This window comes from Podarcis raffonei, chromosome 15 (genome assembly GCF_027172205.1).
Source record: "Podarcis raffonei isolate rPodRaf1 chromosome 15, rPodRaf1.pri, whole genome shotgun sequence".
In the NCBI taxonomy this organism is placed as follows: domain Eukaryota; kingdom Metazoa; phylum Chordata; class Lepidosauria; order Squamata; family Lacertidae; genus Podarcis; species Podarcis raffonei.
In genome coordinates this window covers 2,553,595-2,570,350 of record NC_070616.1, presented here as the reverse complement: position 1 = coordinate 2,570,350, position 16,756 = coordinate 2,553,595, and the positions used below count along the sequence as shown (strand labels likewise).

At 49.4% G+C, this 16,756-nt stretch overlaps 1 protein-coding gene across 6 annotated transcripts in view; it reads right to left on the bottom strand.

Annotated features, from left to right (window-relative positions):
- The window catches only part of SPECC1 (sperm antigen with calponin homology and coiled-coil domains 1), a 111,029-nt gene that overhangs the window by 80,163 nt on the left and 14,110 nt on the right, over positions 1-16,756 (bottom strand). For 5 of the 6 annotated variants that reach the window (XR_008327844.1, XM_053367626.1, XM_053367630.1 and 2 more), the window contains 2 exons: positions 7,244-7,417; positions 5,531-5,666 (listed from right to left, as the gene is read on the bottom strand). Coding sequence is in view for 5 of the 6 variants with exons in the window: in XM_053367626.1 (XP_053223601.1) it covers positions 5,531-5,666; positions 7,244-7,393 (286 nt within the window). In the remaining variant the exon portion in view is untranslated. Of the gene's footprint in view, positions 1-5,530; positions 5,667-7,042; positions 7,172-7,243; positions 7,418-16,756 lie in introns of those variants that run through there. The other variant, XM_053367629.1, reaches the window with a different exon arrangement.

The window sequence follows — 16,756 nt, the reverse complement described above, 5'->3', positions numbered from 1 at the left end:
TATGATTCTATGAGTCTATGATCTGAATTAAAAACAGTTAAAACAGTTGCGGGAACAGGGAGAGCCCTGCAAACACGAATCTTGGGTGTCCCAAAATAACGTAAAAAAATGCAGTATATTAGGGGAAACTGCTTTTCAAAAAAAAAAGTGCACATGAAGAGAAATTGACACTAGAACCTTGATTAATCTCCATGAGGACATTTTTTTTAAAAATCGCACACTTGATGTGGGAATATGGAGAACGAGGAACAGGGAGAAGTCATAACTGAGCATATTCATCCACCTCCTGCTCTTGATCAACTGTGAAAGGCTGAAAGCAAGAGTTATTTTATTTCCTTTTAAGTTATTGCTGGTGTATGTGTATGTGTGTGTTTGTGGTGCAGGAAATGGCAAGGTTGAATCCTCCCTGGGGCACCAGCCTTGCCTGCGTCTGCAGGAGAGTGACCTTGACGGCTGCGTTCTGATCCCGGTGTCCCAGACTGTAAATAATCCTCCAGTTTGGGAGGCGGGGGGGCAAAAGAATCCTGGGTGGAATTAAGGCTGCTGCCTCCCCCCCCCCCCAGCTCTGCTAACTGGGACTCCTCAACTTGCTCTGGGGTCTCAAGCACTGGAAAGCAAGGCATCTCAAAAATTGTTTATGTATCTGTTAGAGTGCTGTGCTAGGGCCTGGGAGACAAGGACTCAGCCAGGAAGCTCTCGCTCACCTTGGGCTGCCTCTCAGCCTGACCTACCTCACAGGGTTGTTGTGGAGATAAAATGGAGAGGGTTTGAACGCCGCCTCAAGCTCCTTGGACAAATGGCAGGATAAAAATGCAATTTGTGTTTTTCAAGAATATATAATGAATAGGAATATTTGAAAATTTATCAGCAGTAGTCATCATCATCATCATCATCATTTATTAAATTTCTGTACTGCCCTTCATCTGTAGATCTCAGGGCGGTTCACAGCATAATTATATCACACCCCTTCCTTCAAGGAGCTCAGGGTGTTTGGCAAAGGCTCTTCGTATCTTCTTAGGCTCTTAATGGGAAACCTACAAGTGGAACAACTATCCACAAAAGCGTCACTCCCTCTGGCCATGGAGGCAGAGTATAGATACAGTGGCTGGTAGCCATCGATATATACTTCTGTTGATGGAGCCTAGAATAGCATTAGCTTTTTTTGCTGCTGCATCACGCTGTTAACATCAGTCAACAGAGGATGCAGCAGTAAAAAAAAGCTAATTCCATTCTAGGCTGCATCCACAGAAGCCTAATGTCCAGACCAAGAGAAGTCATAAAAAGGTAAAGGTAAAGGACCCCTGACAGTTAAGTCCAGTCGCAGATGACTCTGGGGTTGCGGTGCTCATCTCGCTTTACAGGCCGAGGGAGCCGACGTTTGTCCGCAGACAGTTTTTCTGGGTCATGTGGCCAGCATGACTGAGCCGCTTCTGGTGAAACCAGAGAAGCGCACGGAAATGCCGTTTACCTTCCCGCCGGAGCGGTACCTATTTATCTACTTGCATTATTTTTTTTTGCGTGCTTTCGAACAGCTAGGTTGGCAGGAGCTGGGACAGGCAGGAGCTCACCCCGTTGCAGGGATTCGAACCGCTGACCTTCCCATCAGCAAGCCCAAGAGGCTCAGTGGTTTAGACCACAGCGCCACCCGCATCCCTAGGGAAGTCATAGTCCCACTCTATTCTGCCTTGGCCGTCCTGTGTCCAGTTCTGGGTGCCACAATTTAAGGATGTTGACAAGCTGGAACGTGTGCAGAACCCGAGGGCAAGCAAGATGACCAAGGGTCTGGAAACCAAGCCTTATGAGGAACGGTTGAGGGAACTGGATATGTTTAGCCTGGAAAAGAGGAGATTGAGAGAAGATACAATAGCCATCTTCAAATAACTGAAGGGCTGTGACATGGAAGATGGAGCAAGATTCCCGCATTGCCGGGGGTTGAAGTGAATGACCATTGGGGTCCCTTCCAACTCTATGACTATGACTCCTCCAGCATGAATTTGTCCAGTACTCTTTTAAAAGCATCAAAGGAAAAGCCAGGCATAGATAATAAATAAATACATAAACCAGTCAGCCAGGTTTGCAGAGGAGGCAGGGATTTGGTGGCCCACCTGGTCCGACCGCGGGTGCCCCTGATCTGAGACTTGCGGCTCTTGGGACAAGGGGCAGCGGTGTTGAACTGGGGTTTTTGGAAGCGGCAGCATGTTTTCCTGCCCCACTCCGCGGGCTGTTTCACCCTCGTTTCACTTTGCAAAAAAACCCCACACCATTTCAGCAAACATCTGAGGGAGCTGCAAGCTTAACTGAGCGGTCAGGTCTTAAAACTGCTTAACAAGCGCGCCAGTAAAAAAACACACAACACTCACAAAACCTTGCACATATTTCAAACTTAAGCTTTGAAGCTTCGGCATAAAATATTTACACCACATCAGAGGGTGGTTCAAAGAGTCTCCCCCACATTAAAATAAATAAATAAATAAAGATTTCAAATCGAGTTATTGGGTAGGTTTATGCAGCATTAGTACAGGATCCTAAAATTAAAATATGGCGTTTTTTTTTTAATAAAAAAAGGGTTGTTTACTAAATACTGCAGTCATGCTAAATTGGATGAGGGTTGCTTTAGGGCAGCCTCCTGCAGCCTCTGCAGAAGCTGTGGACTACATCGCCCATGAGTCTGAATCATCTGGAGAGGGCGCCAGGTTGCAGAAGACTGGTTTAGGTCATCAGAAAAAGGAATCGGGTTTGCTGGAAAACCCAGCACTGCTCGTGTGATCTCAGGCCTCACCTTGAGGCAAGTAACGGAAATACGGCTACCCAAGATCGCCTGTGCCTATTGGGCAGGCAGTACGGCGCCTCCGGATTGGCCAGTCCTGGTATAAAGACGAGGATGCTGACTTCCCTGACTTTTGCTCACTCAGAATGCCCTGAGAGTTGCCCACAAAAGGTGCCACCAAGCCCAGATTCCACTGGGGCCCTGTTGGCATGACAGAAAGAAAGTACAGAGATGCCCACTTATGCCAAGCGGTGTTAGAACAGCAACACCACTCAGTCCGTCTCTCTCCCTGCAAACATACAGGGAGGCGGTTTGTTTATTCTGCCAAGGCTGCTTTGCCAGAAAGCCTGTTTGTTTGCTGCCAGAGCCTTGGCCCTACCAGGCTAGTCAGCCAGCCTCCTAGGGAACAGGCACCGGCTCCTCAGACACAAACGCCGGGTTAGTGGGTGAGGCATGTCTGGATTGCAAGACCAGCGCCCAAAGCTTTGTAGGAGACAGCACAGAACCCCTCGCCCCAACGCACACACTCACATGCTTGAAATGTGAAGTTTGTGGCAAGGCACCACAGAGCCTAGGGCTTGCTGATCAGAAGGTCGGCGGTTCAAATCCCCGTGACGGGGTGAGCTCCCATTGTTTGGTCCCAGCTCCTGCCCACCTAGCAGTTCGAAAGCACGTCAAAGTGCAAGTAGATAAATAGGTACTACTCCAGTGGGAAGGTAAACGGCGTTTCCTTGCGCTGCTCTGGTTCGCCAGAAGCAGCTTAGTCATGCTGGCCACATGACCCGGAAGCTGTACGCCGGCTCCCTCGGCCAGTAAAGCGAGATGAGCGCCGCAACCCCAGAGTCGTCCACGACTGGAACTAATGGTCAGGGGTCCCTTTACCTTTACCTTACCCGCTCCTAAGCCATACCGTTATGATGCACATTTCTCTCTCTCTCTCTCTCTCTCTCTGGACCATTTGTTGGAAGATTCAGGACAGACAAAGGAAGCCCTTCTTCCACCAGCACATAGTTCAACTGTGGAACTCACTCCCACAGGAGACAGTGGCGGCAGGGAGTGCCAAAGTGCAGGGGCTGCCGCACTAAAAAGAACCATTCCTTACAAATGCACAACGGTTGTTATGCCGCAGCTGCACTGGTGCCAGTTCTGCAGAGCAAAGTGGTCGACTGGGCACATATGGGGTACATGTGTAAGGATATATTGCAGGTCATAAAGCTTTCGCAAACTGGAGCCTGCTTCATCCGATGTGCGAAGAGTTGCCCTCAGCTGATGACCTTCCACGGCCATCCGAAAGCAGCAACCACGAATCGCAATGGTGTTTGACAGACTGATCTCAATTCCAGGTGTGGGACAAATGAGTGGGCAATTTTTGCTCCCATTTCTATCAGATTCTCCGAGAATTCTTACCTAAGACAACATTTGCAGTAAGGTTTTCACCTACAGTATTTGGGCTGACCGCTGGCGCCCTCCAGTGGTTAGACTGCATAAATAACGCGAGGGTGGGGAGCACAGGAAATGCTGATAGCAGAGCCCCATTGAAGACAAGCAAAAAATAAACTCCAAACGTCAATTCCTGCCGTCCTTCCCCGCTGACCAGTCTCCAGTGATAGGAAGTTCTAGGGTAGTTGTTCCACAACTTTTTGGGGCCACTGCCCACCCTTGTTTCTAGAAACTCACCCCCAGCGTCCCCTAGCCTATAGAAAGCATTATTCAGAGTTTGCACGACCCACTTAAGAGAGATAATAAAACAGTAAAATTCAAAACGGAAACAACTGATTGCACATTTATTCAAAATCCAATTAGAATTTAATTAATTCAACAAAACTGACAAACCTGATCCAGCGATACCAGCTTTTTCAAAGCCTGGTAGTCATTTTTACCTCCCGAGACAGTTAAGGGGTGTGTTTTTTTGGTGGAGGGAGGGACAGGGTTAAGACATCCACTTACTTGTACATATGTATCTAACAGATCATATGCCAGGCAAACACTCAAAAGGCTGCTGGTGTTCAAAGCAGCATTAACCAGTCTCCCCCCACCAAAACAACAGGGCACACCCCCCCCCACACACAAAGCACCTTTAAGTCAGCTGCAAAAACTCAGAATAATTTCTCCTTTCAACAGCTACCTTAGGGACATGGGCCTTACAGTGAGGCCACATTCACACCATGCATTTAAAGTGCCACTTTAAAGCAATCGTGGCTTCTCCCCAAATAATCCTGGGAGTTGTAGTTGGTTCCGGGTGCGGAAAGTTGTTTGGGGACCTCCCCACTTCCCTTACCACACAGCTCCGTGGGAAGAGGGACTGGCGATGAAACCACTCTGGGAATTGTACCTCTGCGATGGGGGAACAGGGAGTCTCCGAACAGCTCTCCTCAGCCTTAATGAACTACAACTCCCAAGATTCTTTGGGGGAAACCATGACTGCTCAAAGTGGTATCATAGCTCTTTAAACGTATGGCTTGTGTGTGGTCTTGGCGCCGGTGTGACTTCCCCCAAGGAAACTCGGGAGCTGTAGTTTGTTAAGGGGAACCCTGACTCCCCAGGCGAGTTTCAACTGTCAGTCCTTCTTCACTGGGAATTGTAGTTCCAGGAGATAGTTGCTGGCAGCATTCTGTCCCGCCCAGCCTTGGATCCCCCACATTCTCCCCATTAAATTCTCCCCCAGATGAGCTTATCGCTGCGATGAAAAGCAAGTCGCAAGAGGGTTGCCTTAGCTTTCTGGCTGGAGAGCCCATGCCCAGCTTTCAGCACCCCTTCCCCTACCTGAGGCGGGCCGCAGTCGGTTCTCAGCCAGCTCGGAAATGGCCCCCGTGGTGATGGTCTTCTTCAGCCGGGAGCCTCCTGAGGCTGCCATGACGCCTGGCTTTGTGAGCATGTCTTCACTGCTGGCTCTCTTCAGCTGCAAGAGAGGAGAGGGTCAGAGTGCTCTGGAGCCGAGATGGGAGGAAGAGGCCTCAGCTTAGGTTTCCCACACGCCCATCCCTGCAGGGCCTTCTTAGCTGTTGCCACCAGGCAGGGCTGGATTAGTGGAACGGCCGGATCGAGGCCATTAGAGACCCAGGCTTTGGGTAGGTGGGGGGCCATGCCTGTTTAAAGTGGTATCAGAGTGCTGTAAATGGAGAGTGCAGATGCAGACCCCCCAATTGCCCCTGTTTTCCAGGGACAGTCCTGGATTTACAGAAGCTGTCCTGGTTTCTGATTTGATCCAGGAATGTCCCACTTTTCCTTAGGACTTCCCAGTTTTCATTTGAAGAATGTTGGATGGTATGGAGCCATGCGACCCCTGAGTCAGGGAGATAAGTAACTGCGAAACTTTTAAAAGACATCTGAAAGCAGCCCTGAATGGGGAAGTTTTTTTAAATGTTAAATGTTTAATGTTTTATTATGTTTTTATATATGTTGGAAGCTGCCCAGAGGGGAAGGCCTATCCAGTCAGATGGGCAGGGTACAATAATAATAGTAATAATAATAATAATAATCAGTGCTTTTTTTCTGTGGGTACACATACCCCTAAACATTTTGTGAATCTTTTTACTTTTGTCCATTTGCTGTATTTATTTCCCCCCAATTTGAACTATAAAATGGTGATTTTCTTGAGTCAAAATGTGAGTACCCCAAACATTTTTTTAGAAAAAAAGCACTGATGATAATAATAAACAACAACAACAACAACAACAACAATAATAATGGGATGTCCCTATTTTCACTGGAGAAATATTGGAGGGTGTGTGGCCTTGATTTAGTAACCCTTTCCTTCTCCACTCATCCACTCATCGCCATCAAGGACTTGACCTCATTTGCCCCCCATGACGGGGACACCTGGAAAACTTCAATCCCACCTGACAGACCACAAGGCTCTCTCTTTGAAGCAGGAGATTTAAGCACCTCTTTTCAAAGAAAAGAAAAGAAATAAAATGAAATAATAACAATAATGAACCAAGGCTTGCTCCTCCGGAGAACGATTTCACCAAACAGCCAGAGTCGCAGGAGGGGAAATTAAAAAACAGGCTCTCAAGTTCTGCGGCTGCTGCAGCGACGGCATCAAACCGCTCCTTCCCTCCTTTCATCTCTTGGGCCAACTCACAAAAATGTGGGGTTTGCAGGCGCAGCTGGAAGACAGCCGCCTCTCTGGTAGCCAAGCCACTGACTGGCTGAAGGGAGAGAGACATCTGAAGGGCTTGACGTCTTTGGCAAGGCTTCTCCCGCAGCTCAGGGCTGGCTTGCCTTTTTTGTGGGGTGGTGGGAGGGAGAAGAAAGGGGAGCTGGCTTCCTGACCTTTACGCTTCTGGAACCAGTCTCTGCGCAAAGCTCTGATGTCCCGTAACAACCTCCCTCTTTTGTTTCCAAGGAGCTTTGGTCGACCGAAGCTCCGCGATTTGACGCTTCCTCCTGCCAGCATGGGATTTACGGCCGAGCGGAGGGTTTAGCAAGTGTCTAGACCTCAAGACTGGAGCGGACGACCAGCCCGAAACCCACCTTGCTGAGCCGGGAGTCGAAGGCGAGGGAGGTGGATGACTTGGAGGTCTTCATGCCGATGGAGGCGGAGGGCAGAGGTTTCCCTCGTTCTGTCCCATGGCACCCCTGCTTGGAGAGGGCCGTGCTCCACGGCCTGGTGGCCCCCTTCATCTTCCTTCCAGGTGGGGAGTCAGTCTGCAAAAAAAGGAAGAGGGGATGAGGAAAGGGAGGCAGGGGGGAAGCTCCTGCTAATGGTCCCAGTGCAGATTTGGAACGGCTTTGCACGTGCTAATTTAGATGCATAGGGGGCTGCATTGCAGGGCGTTGGGATGGATGACCCCCAGGGTCCCTCCCAACTCTACAATTCTATGATGCAAAATACAGAAGTAACTGATTATCGGAGCAGATGTGCAACACATTTCCCCCTGCACATCACCCAAAACAGGGACGGGAAAGGGTATGATTTTGAATATACTTTTCACGCACTAATTTAAATGTCTTCTTTTTTTATTACTATTATAGTTTAGTTCTCGTGGTGAAAGGCTGCCGGCTTCTCGTGCTCACCTTTAAAGGCTGAAAACCTTTTTGCTGCGCCAGGCTTATGCAGGCAGTTAAAAAATCCTTCCACAATCATTGACCCTTGTATGCTTTTTATTGTATGGTTTTAGGTTTTATTGCTCAAAACTGCTTTCATTTTTAAAAATGGCATAGTGGTATATAAATATTTTTAAATGAATAAATATATTCTTTAAGAAAACACTTTGAGGGTTTCTTTTTCTTGCTATATAGAAATTGTATAAAACAAATGAAATAAAATGTATATTGTAAAGTTCTATATTAATGTATAATTCTTATATAAACTTTTGATTCATATATTTCTGTTTGGCTACAACCCGTATTTGGTTGCCTTATTCCCACAGTCGAAATGGTACGTATAAATGCATTTTATTTACTTATTTGTTGCAGGTAATACTGCACCTTCTCCTCCAGGGAGCTCAAGGTGGTGAGTACATTGCTCCCTTCCCCAATTTTATTCCCGCAACAACCCTGTGAGGTAGGCTGGGCTGGGAGAGGCAGTGGCTGGCCCAAGTGAGCTTCATAGCTGAGCGGGGATTCGAACCCTAGTCCGACATGCTAACCATTGCACCACACAACCAGAGAAGCAGTAGCTATTATTTGAATAGAATTACCTTCCAGCGCACCATCATGTGCCCACATGACCTTTGTGTATTGATGTACCTGTTCATTTCAGATGCCCAGGTGCAATTTGAAGCCCGCCCACCCTGCAAAGCAGACATTTTGTCTCCAGGTAGAGTAGGACATGGGGACAGCCTGCTGAGCCCCTTTCTCCACCCCACTCCCCGGCAGAGGCAGAGAACATCTGGCGCGGGCTGACACAGCATCTGGAAGAGATATTCCAAATGTTCTCTGATCTCTCTCTCTTCACACAGACAACATCACAGAAGGATCACAAAAGTGATTTTCAGCAGCCAGTTTTAGAAGGCGCCCCCTCAACAGTAGCCCCCCTCAAACTGTAGGGACGAGAGGCCTTGAATTATTGCTCTGCAGGCAAGGAGGTTTGTTTTGTTTATTTATTGCTTTGGCATCCCACCTTTTCTACTCTGAGGAGGTCAAGGTCGCGTGTACGGTCCTTCCCTTCCTCATTTACTCCCCACAACCACAGTGCGAGGTAGGTTAGGGTGAAAAAAGGCTGTAAGTGGCCCATAAGCTTCGAGACTGAGTGGTGTGTCTCCCAAGAATATGTTAACACTGTCATGTAAAGTCTAAATGACTGGGGTCCCCAACAGTCAAAGGGCCGTCTCCTTCCATGTCAGTCTGCCCGGGGATTAAGATCAGCAGAAGAGGCCCCCTTGGCATACCCTCTGTGGTTTGAGGGGTGGTGGAGCATGGCACCAAGGCCTGGTTGAAGAGGAATGTTTTTGTCTGGTGCCTAAAAGTATACAGTGGTACCTCTGGTTGTGAATGGGATCCGTTCCGGAGGCCCGTTCGCAACATGAAAAGAACGCAACCTGCAGCGGTGCGTCTGCGCACATGCGGGTTGCAATTCGCCACTTCTGCGCATGCGCGTGATGTCATTTTGCACATCTGCGCATGCGCGAGCGGCGAAACCCGGAAGTAACCCTTTCTGTTACTTCTGGGTCTCCACGGGACATAACCTGAAAGAACGTAACATGAAGCGGACATAACATGAGGTATGACAGTACAATGAAGGCGCCATGTCAGCCTCCCTGGGGAGAGCATCCCACAAATGGGGAGCCACCACAGAAAAGGCCCCTTTCTCGTGTTGCCACCCTCCACACCTCTCATGAAGAAGGGCCTCAGAGGATGATTGCAGAGTCCGGGTCGGTTCATATGTTGAGAGGCGGTCCTTAAAAGTTCAAATTTCTGACAGTGAGAGCTGTTTGACAGTGGAACAGAAGGTGGTGAATTCTCCTTCCTTGGGATTTTTAAAGTAGAGGTTGGGCGGACATCTGTCAAAGATTCTTTAGTTGCAATTCTTGTACTGGAGGGGCTTGGACTAGATGGCCAACTCTATGGTCCCATGAGAGTCATAATATGCTTTTAACTGGGATGGTTTTGCAACCTGCCCTGGAACCATTTGATTCAGGAAGAGGCCTCAAAGCACAAATAATAAACATATCGGTGACCCGTCTGCCACGTGTGTCTGGGCACCAGGTGCCCATCAATCCATCGTGTCGTTAGTGCTTGTCGAGGAAGGAACACCCGCTTGTCTTTTATTAAAAAGCTGCCTTTCAATTCTCTCCCGCCCACTCGCCTGCCTTCAAAGGACTGGTGTTCTCGACATCCGGTACAAAAAAAACAACACATGGGAAAAGCAGAAACGGCTGGCTAAGATTAGTTGCCGTGGGGCCTCTGCTGGGAGACAACCCCTTAACCCTCTCTGCGATGCGTTTGTGTTGAAAGGGACAAAGTATCGACTGATAAGGGTTAAGGATGGGAGTCATTCTCCTCTGCAAATAATTCTGCCACATCTCTGCACAGAGCTTTTGACCAGCCAAATTCAATCACCCATGAGGCAGATACACAGAGGTTTGCCCAGACTCAGAGGAGGGTGCCCGTCGCACCCCTGCGTGGGGCCCACTGCCTTCCACTGAGAAGGCACACCTGCGACAGATGTAGAGCAGGCTTCTCCAAAAGGAGGCAGGTGATTTATTTTTTAGCGCTCCTCAAAAAGCAAAGCAAAGTCCTATATGGCCTAGGACCCTCGTACCTACAGGACCGTCTCTCCTGGTATGTCCCACAGTCTTACGGTCTTCAAACAAAAACATCTTGGAGGTCCCGGGCCACAGAGAGGTTAGGCTGGCCTCAACCAGAGCCAGGGCCTTTTCAGCCGTGGCCCCGATCTGGTGGAACGCTCCATCACAAGAAACTAGGGCCCTGCGGGACTTGACATCTTTCCGCAGGGCCTGCAAGACAGAGCTGTTCCACCAGGTCTTTGGCCAAGGCACAGCCTGACCCCCTCCTCTGGTAATCCTCACAGAACTCTAGCCCAATGGTTGCCATTAATTTGATTCTGAATTGATTTTAGAATGAATTGATTTTAGAATGCTGTGTTACTTTTATTGTTGTTAGCCGCTCAGAGCCCGGGTTCAGCTGGGGAGGGCGGGATATAAATAAAATTTTATTATTTATTATTATTATTTTTTTATCAGGCAGAAGAGCAAGCTCGAAGCTTCGGGCAGTGGTCCAAACCAAAACCCCACAGTTCTTTGACTAAAGCAAAAAGATAGATGGGTCAAAGAAAGGCTCTGGAGGGGGGTGTTATGGGGAAGGGGGAGGTTTTCACAGCTTCCCTACCGGGGGTTACAGAAGTCAGGAAACAGCAGCAAAGCCAAGATAGGACTAGGAGAGGTCGAAAGAGACTCCCTCGAAGCCCGTTGGAAACCGCAGCGTTTGAGAGATACCAGCCTCACGCCCGACTCATCTCGGTCAGACGCAAGCCGGCTTGAGAGGTGGCAAATTTTGACTGAATGATTTTTCTGTAAGTTATTTGACGTCCCTGGATGACTGTGTGATTATAAAGAACAGGGAAAAAATAATAATAATAAAGGGGGGGGAGAGGTGGCAAAGGAAGCAAATAGATGGAGAGGATGGTTGACGGAGATGAAGATTCGTGAAACACATTGATGGGGAACCCAAGCAGGTGCCATAGAGCCTGGTGGATTCCCTGCTCTCCGCACCCCCAGCCCGCAATACACACTCCCAGTGCTATTTTTCTAGAAAAAGGGGTGCTGGAACTCATCTTGAACCCCTCACTCGTTCTCTTAGAATGGCAATGGTGCCCTCGAGAGGTGCCAGAACTGAGTTCCTGTGAGTTCCCCCGGGGGAAAAACCTGTGGTGTGCAGTGAGCAAATCCAGCCGGGGGTGGGGGGTGGGGATGGGGTGGGGAGGATTTCACCAGCCTGAATCTCAGGGCTTCTGCCCCGCAGAAAAGGCCCCGTGATGCTACAATTTAAAAATGTTAACCAACTAGGCCACCACAGGCATTTGACAGGTAATCGATATGCAATCAGCACTGCCGACACCCAGCAGGAAAATAGTTTCCTTAGCATGAGACAGAGAGAGATGGGAGAAGAATGGCTGGGGGTTTCTAATAGGGAAAGCTGAAGCCCAGGAAGCACTCCCTGACTGGCTTCTTTTGGGCTTGGAAGAGCCAGGAAGAGCAGTGGCTGGGAGTTTGGCTCACAGACTTTAGACCAGGTAGATGGAGGGGAGGTGAACAAAACCCAGTCGGAACTGCCTGGCAATATTGTAAAGACAAACTGGACTTCTCTGGAGAAAAGTGAAATACAGAGACAGTCCTATCAGCTCGGTTGGTAGAGCACGAGACTCTGAACCTCTGAGTCGTGGGCAAAAAGATTCCTGGGTTGCAGAGGGTTGGACTAGATGACCCTTGGGATCCCTTCCAACTCTGCAATTCTATGGTTCTACAGGAGCCACTGGGAATTGATAAATCTTGTTATGAGTTTGGAGCGGGAAGAGGCTGTATGCAAGATCCTTCTAACTCCTGGATCAAGCAAGTGTTCGAATATAAGCCAGACTAGCTTCCTGCGTTGAGGCGATCGCTTGGGTGATGGGCCATTAAGAGAGCCAAGGAAAGGGGCTCTGAGTGAGATGCAAAATGCGGGGGTGGGGGGTGGGGCCTTGCTAATTCAGGTTAATTAGAAGGACAAAGCCAGAGTTTGGTGTTGAGAGGCAGTGAAGCGACCGAGAAGCACCCTAAAGACATCCCAGCCTCTGTTGTGCCGCATTCCCAAAAGGAAACACAGACCTCTTGAACAACAACAAGGCATGCAACAAGGCCTATTTCCCAGTTATCCCAACGCATGTATGCGTTAATCCCCCCCCCCCGAAGCTCGATAGAAGGTGAGAGACAGCTAGAGGTCCAGAAAGGTAACAGAAGCTGCAGAGTGGAGTTGGGGGAGCATTGGCCCTCCAGGTGCTGCCAGAGTCCAACTCCCAGCAGACAGCATGGCTGAGGGTCAGGGATCACAGAATCACAGTGGTAGATTCTAGCCTGATCTGCTGCAATGAAGGACTCTCAGCTAAAGCATCCATGACAGAGGACCATCCAACCTCTGCTTAAAAGCCTCCAAGGAAGGAGAGACCACCAGCTCCTGAGGGAGACCATTCCACTGTCGAACGGCTCTTGCTGTTGGAAAGTTCATCCTGATGTTGAGTCGCAATCTCCTTTCTTGCAACTTGTTTCAAGTCCTGCCCTCCAGAGCAGGAGAAAACAAGCTTGTTCCCTCTTCCATGTGACAGCCCTTGAGATATCTGAAGATAGCTATCATATCTCCTCTCAGTCTCTATTTTACCAGACTAAACATACTCAGCTCCTTCAACTGTTCCTCATCAGGCTTGGTTTCCAGGCCCTTGACCATCCTGGTCGCCCTCCTCTGCACACCTTCCAGCTTGTCAACGTCCTCCTTAAATTGTGGCGCCCAGAACTGGACACAGGGCTCCAGGTGGGGCCTGACCAAGGCAGAAGAGAGAGGGACTATGACACGGGTAGGCAAATTAAGGCCCGGGGGCTGGATCTGGCCCAATCGCCTTCTAAATCTGGCCCACAGACAGTCCGGGAATCAGCGTGTTTTTACATGAGTAGAATGTGTCCTTTTATTTAAAATGCATCTCTGGGTTATCTCCCCCCCAAAAAAATATAGTCCGCCCCCCCACAAGATCTGAGGGACAGTGGACCGGCCCCCTGCTGAAAAGGTTTGCTGACCCCTGGACTATGACTTCCCTTGATTTGGATACTATATGAAGGGATGATGGGAGCTGGGTTAGCCAGCCCTGGCCCAACAGTTACAAGAGTCTGCCTTTGTTAGTGCTCCAGTTTGCAATCTCATTGCAACCTAACCCTAATGCCAGCCTTCTCCAGCTTTCTCCCCAGCCACACGCAGAAACCAGTGAGCTTCTGAACACCCCATCCCACTCTTGGAGAAATCCAAGAGGCCTTTTGCACCCATACAATCTACCCCCAGGGATGGAGGCAGTCTGCCTCTCTGAATACCAGTTTATGGGCACATGGGGAAATGGTTGTGTGTTGCCCCTGGGTTCTCCCCACAGGCTTCCCATTGGGGGCATCTGGCTGGCTGCTGTGAGAACAGGATCTCGCACTGGGCAGGCCCCCTTGGGCCTGATCCTGCAGCAGCCAGGCTCTGCCCCCTCTTATCTCTCAGCTGGATCTGAAACTTTACTCCACCCACCTCCCTGGCTCTGTAGATTTCCTGGCAAAGGGCAGCCTTGCATTCCATGAGGGACAGAAAGGAGTTGTTGTGTGCTAAGATTTGTCGGGATTCATCAGCCAGAACTCACTGACACGTGGGGAGGAGGAGGAGGAGGAGGAAGGAGTGATGAAAAGCCGAGCTTTTGCAAGAAGCTCCCCCAATTCGGTGAGCTTCTCTAGATTTACTGCTGTTTTTAAAAGTATACCTGCCATATATTTGCAGAATAACTCGCAAAACCCTGGGACTCAAGAGCGTGACACCCTGCGCAGGACAGAGTGACGAATGGGCCCTGGGGCAACATGGGCTTAAGTGGAACGGCTATGTCATTTTCGTTGGTTATTTAAGTGTGTGAAAATTATTGTTTACGGTGCTAAAAGTAAATCCTTAGTTCTTTTCAGGCAGTATTTATTTCTATCCTACCTGCATACACCCCGCAGCCTTAAACAGGAAGCTGCCCTTTTACTGAGCCAAATCCGTTGGTCTATCTAGCAAGATTCTGGTCCTCATGGTTCTGAATTAAGGGGTGGTTTAATAGGAGAGTCTGCAAGCTGAGTGCTTTTTTAAGTCTGGAGACTGAACCCGGACCCAGCAGCATCCAAAACACAGGCAGTCTCACAGAGTTATCTAGCTAGGCATTGTTCACCTTGCTCAGTACTGCGTACACTGACTGGCAGCAGCTCTCCAGGATTTCAGACAGGGAGTCTCAACTAGCCTGACCTGGGGACTGAACCTGGTCCTTCTGCACGCAGAGAAAATGCTCTACTAAGGAGCTACGGCTCTTTATCATACAAAGAACTCAAGGAGGGTCGCTGCATCCAAACGTTACCTCAAAACCAACCCATCAAAAATATATTCACAGAATCTACAGTTCACAGTCTAAAAAATTGAGCAAAACACACCCACCCACTCCACACATCTGTTGCATCTTCTACACAGCATAGGCTGATGCTGACAACTCAAAACACGTGTGTGCGGGGCGGTGGAATAAATGCTTCTACCTGGTCCCAAAAGATAGTCCATGTCGTACCAGCCCAATCTCAAAGTGGCCAGGGAAGGATATTCCACAATTGGGGTGCCACCACTGAGAAGGCCCCGTCGTAAGTCATGGTAGGCCGCACTACGTACCTGACCTCCCACCGACCTGGTTGGTGCTGCATACCTGGAGGAAGCAGGGTAGTGGCGAGGCTCCTGCTGGCACATTTGAACTGCACTGCCATTGCATCGCTCCTACCCATCTCCACCCTGGGATGCAGCAGCGACTCAGACGGCAGGAGGTCTGGCAAGCCTGCCCACAAGAGAACAACACTCCACAAACCTACCCAAACACTTATCCCAGTAGCCACGGCAATTACTTCTGGTTGGAGAACAGGACCACAAAGTTGGGAAGAGTGTGGATTACACAGAAGAGAGACATTTTTGGGTTTGCGTATAGGGCTTGCCAATCAGAAGGTCGGCGGTTTGAATCCCGCGACGGGGTGAGCTCCCGTTGCTCGGTCCCTGATCCTGCCAACCTAGCAGTTCAAAAGCACGTCAAAGTGCAAGTAGATAAATAGGCACAGCTCCAGCGGGAAGGTAAGCGGCGTTTCCGTGCGCTGCTCTGGTTCGCCAGAAGCGGCTTAGTCATGCTGGCCACATGACCCAGAAGCTGTATGCCGGCTTCCTCGGCCAGTAAAGCGAGATGAGCGCCGCAACCCCAGAGTCGTCCGCGATTGGACCTAATGGTCAGGGGTCCCTTTACCTTTTATTGGTTCAGGTGGGTTTGTGTTAAAATGAGAACCCAACTGAGTTCTTCTCCCCCATCCCTACTCATTACACATATGAATAAAAAGTTAAAATGTTGAGGTTTGGTCCAAGGCCACCTGGGAACCTTTGTGGGTGAATACAGGATTTGAACCCAGGTTTCTACATAATCTTAATACATCACAAGGAAAAGCCCTCTCTCCTTCCTATTCCTTTTGCTTGGAATGGACTACTTCAGATGACAGAGGAATCTTCTCCAGTGGAGACAGGATGACCATCTGTCAGGGATTCTTCAGCTGCGACTCCTGCATTGCAGGGGGTTGGGCTAGATGACCCTTGCGGGTCCCTTCCAAATCTAATATTCTATTATCCTGCCAATCGATCTCGCCAGACGATCCCTAGAGCTCTAGGAGACATAGTCAGTGCTGAATACCAGTTGCTGGAAATCGCAAGTGGACAGAGAGCTGCTCTTGTGCTGAGGTCCCATTTGGGGCATCTGGTTGGCCACTGTGGGGACAGGATACTGCGTTAGATGGGCCTGATCCCACACCCAGGCTCTCTTCTGATGGTCTAATGTAATAATAAAATGCATCCAAAAACTGAAGAATGCTGGAAGGGGCAAAGCTATAAAACAAAGATGATTTGAGGAGTGGGTGGGGAGGTGAATAGCCCCTCCTCCTTTCACTCAGTGCAATAAGAGCATTGGAAGTGCCTGGGCTGGATCAGACCAAAGGCCCCCCTATTCACAACCATCCTGTTCCCCACAGTAGCCAAGCAGGCGAATTTGGGGAGCGCAACAGCCAGATGTGAAGTCACTGGATATTCTCCTACGGTGGCTGGCAATCTTGGGGACGCTGCCCTTACACATGGAGGCTCGTATTAGCTGCCATCTGTGGCTGACAGGAGAGGGCAGGCATTGCTGCCCACACAAGGAATCTGCTCATGTGCTGTGACCCGTTCAACAGCAAAGGGGAATTCCTGAAGATGTTGCTGGACTCTAAATCCCATCAGCCCCCA